Below are 3,273 nucleotides of genomic sequence, written 5' to 3' on the forward strand. Positions count from 1 at the left end.
GGGGGGGGGGGGGGGAGAGTTTTCTTCCTGGAAGAGTTCTGTTTACATGAGCAGTGGAGACCAAAGATGCATGTCACAAATCCCTTCCAGAATAAGGAAAAAACAACACATGTTTACGAATAGACAGCCAACATCACAATCACACGTGGGAAGTTGCCCAAAGAAGGACAACGACAATCCCATTTTGTCAAACCGCACTCACATGTGCCTCCTCCCCTTCCTCCTCTTTTATTTTCTCATTGCCAGGGTCACACCCCTCCAACTCGAGGCGCTTCTTCCAGTTCTTCTCTCGGTACGCCTTCACGTGCGCTGGGAGCTCCTCTGTTCCCTCGAGTTTGTATGCATGCAACCGACTGCGTGGCGATGTGTCCATCTGCCTAATCATGTTCAGTATGTACTGCGGGTCACCTTCCCATATAGGCCTACCCGTGTAGTAGTAATAACCGGAAGAGGTACCAAACATGATAGCAGGGATTGTCAAGAATGCTGCGAACTTGATGTGGTGACGACGAAACTCCTCTGGGTGGTAGCGGTATTCTCGGTGAATTCGCTCACTCATGTTTTCTCTATCACCCTTTGTCATAGCATCGGTACTCCATGAGTCACGCAGCTGCTGCATCCCCCAAGGAACACGCTTCCTTACTTTGATCTCTGGAGGTGGCCTGCGGCTCGTTTTGTACTTTGCTGAAGGTCCACTACCAGTGCGGTGCTCAGGACGCCCTGGCCGCTGACCTTGTGAAGACGAAGCGGCGTTGTCGTCATCAGTGCGGTTCCTTCTGCCACTGATGCTGCTGCTATTACCACCACTTCCGCCGTGTCGAACTGGCAACGTAGAAGAAACAGTGAGAGCCTCATAAGAAGACGAAAGTGACGGCACGCTGTCAGATAGACTCCCTCCTTCCCTTGCGGAAAGCATGACCCGAGTGCACGCGTGGTGACGGCACTGAAAAAACCTTTCCGAGGTACAGCGCAGACGCTGCATGGTTGCGCCACACTGAATGCCTTCTACGCTCGTATAGGCTAATCCTCAACGTTGCAGGGAGCGTCCACCTCCTTCCCCACCACCTTCTTTTGTCCCTTCTTTCGCAGCCTATACAGAAAAACACGCCGGTTAGAGGCAAAGAACGGAAAAACAACAAAAAAATATTATTTCTGCGCCCGCCCTGTGAATACCCTTCACAGATACGCCAAAGACGACCCCAATGAAGGAAAAGAGACACATATGGCTCGGCCTCGATAACCCATGTATGCTGATATCCAGGCCTCCAAAACACAGGAACCGAATCTGATAGGAGGGAAAAAAAGAAGAGTGGTAACCCTATCCTTATTCGAGCACCTTGTAAGGATTGAGGATACCGTTTGGGTCCATCATATTCTTTACGCCTCGCATCAAGGTGATGACTTCCGGCCTTCGGGACAGTCCGAGATAGGCCTTCTTCTGCACCCCAACCCCGTGTTCTGCGGATATAGAACCGGAGTGTGCTGCACAGAACTCGTACACAGCCGGGAACAGCATAGCGTCCAGCGCATCACTCTGTCTTCGCGTGCGATCCACTATGTTGAGGTGGATATTTCCATCCCCAAAGTGACCATAGCCCACAACCAGCACCTCCTCGGGGTTAAACTTCCCGTCCTTGTATAGCAGCTCGCGGAAGTACTCCACTATAGTGTAGAACTTATCGAGGGGGAAGCTGACGTCAAACTTGNACGTAGTTCCGGCACTGGCAAGTCGTACAGGTGTGCTCTCGCGCACCTTCCATAGTTCTTCTGTTTGTGCCAGTGACTGCGAGAGAATGGGCTCAAATGACTCACCTTTGCTGTTTTTCGACACAAAAAGCAGGTTGCCCTCTACAGCTTCCATGAACTGAGCAAGCTTCTCAATGTCATGCTCAACGTTGCTGCCGTTTGTCTCCACCAGAACGCAAAAGTAGGCGCTGCTGTAGTCCCGGCCACTGCTGAAAGCGTCGTTTTTGTTTGTCTTGGTGAAGGGCAGATCTTCCTGTGGTGTGGTGGTGAGAGACTCGCCGTCCATCACCTCAAAGGCGGAGAGGCACTCAGCCAGATGTTCTTGCGCCAGGCGGTACAGCTCCAGCACTGCGTCAAACGTTGCAAGGTGAAACAACGCCAACTGGGCTGAACGCGGAAATGGGTAGAGCTTTAGGCTGGCACGCGTCACAACGCCGAGTGTACCTTCACTTCCAATGAAGAGGTGCTTCATGTCATACCCCGCGTTATCTTTGCGGAGGGTGGACATCATGTCTAGCACCTCACCTTTGGCCGTGACCACCTCAAGACCAAGCACATTTGCGTGCATCGACCCGTAGCGAGCAAAGTGGATACCGCCAGCATTGGTGCTCACGGTGCCACCAATCTGTGCGCTTCCTTTGGAGCCCATGTTGAGCGGCACAAGAAGGCTATGCTCCTTCGCTGCCTCTTGCAGGTGCTGCAAAACGACACCCGCATCCGCTTCAGCGGACATCGTTTCTGGCGAAACGATAGGCGTGGTGTTCATTTCCTGTAGACTGAGAATAATCTCATCATGAAGTGCGGAGGAGCCGTATACCAACCCAGTGTTTCCGCACTGAGGCACCACTGCAATCTTCTCCTCTTGGCAGTAATGCAGAATGGCCGCCACGTGCCGTGTCGATGTTGGAAAAAGCACTGCTGGGCACTCTCCCTCCACTTGACCCATCCAATCCTTGTTAAACGGCGCAATTTTATCGGGATGCGTTAATATCCTGCCCATTTTTTGGTTTTGGGAGCATGTTTGATTGAGAACACTGCTGAAATACTCGATGTGCCGCGGCTGCAGCCTGGTAAAAGCAGGACTGCGGGTGGTGTAGTGCATTGCCCGCTGGCGTGCCGCAGAGAGAGTGGACATCGCTGGATGGGTGCAGAAAAATAAAGGCTGAAACATGTGGAGAAGTAAGGAAAAAAAAAAGCCGAATCGGGACACAATTCCGGCGTTCTTCTCACAATATTTTTGTGTATGTCTTCCCACCTCCCCGCCTCCTCCCTCCATTTCTGGACCTATCTCTTCAGCTACGCAAAGATAATCGAGGTCGCCCTGCAACGCCTGGCTTCGAACGTTTGTACCTCGCTCTACGCTCGGCATTGCTCTGTTGCTGTCGGAGGCATTATTCCAGTAAGGTCTGGAGGATTTTTCAGCAGATAACTCTGCCACCCTTGCCGCAGATCGCGGATCGTGTGTGACAGCGCTGCCGCCGTCTCACTGTCGTGCAGTCGCGGGAGATGCACAACTGTCGACCACGC

General features: G+C 52.5%; 2 protein-coding genes across 2 annotated transcripts; both read right to left on the reverse strand.

The window, feature by feature from the left end:
• Window positions 1-187: 187 nt before the first annotated feature.
• Window positions 188-916, reverse strand: DQ04_14531000 (hypothetical protein; the record flags this gene model as incomplete). The annotated part of the gene is made up of 1 exon (XM_009317154.1): window positions 188-916. The coding sequence occupies one exon, from the start codon at window positions 914-916 to the stop codon at window positions 188-190; it is 729 nt and encodes a 242-aa protein (XP_009315429.1).
• Window positions 917-1,324: 408 nt separating this feature from the next.
• Window positions 1,325-2,848, reverse strand: DQ04_14531010 (actin interacting protein-like protein; the record flags this gene model as incomplete). The annotated part of the gene is made up of 1 exon (XM_009317155.1): window positions 1,325-2,848. One exon carries the CDS (start codon window positions 2,846-2,848, stop codon window positions 1,325-1,327), a length of 1,524 nt encoding a protein of 507 aa, XP_009315430.1.
• Window positions 2,849-3,273: the final 425 nt, after the last annotated feature.

The sequence above is a fragment of the Trypanosoma grayi genome (assembly GCF_000691245.1).
Source record: "Trypanosoma grayi strain ANR4 Tgr_1453_V1, whole genome shotgun sequence".
NCBI classification, from domain to species: domain Eukaryota; phylum Euglenozoa; class Kinetoplastea; order Trypanosomatida; family Trypanosomatidae; genus Trypanosoma; species Trypanosoma grayi.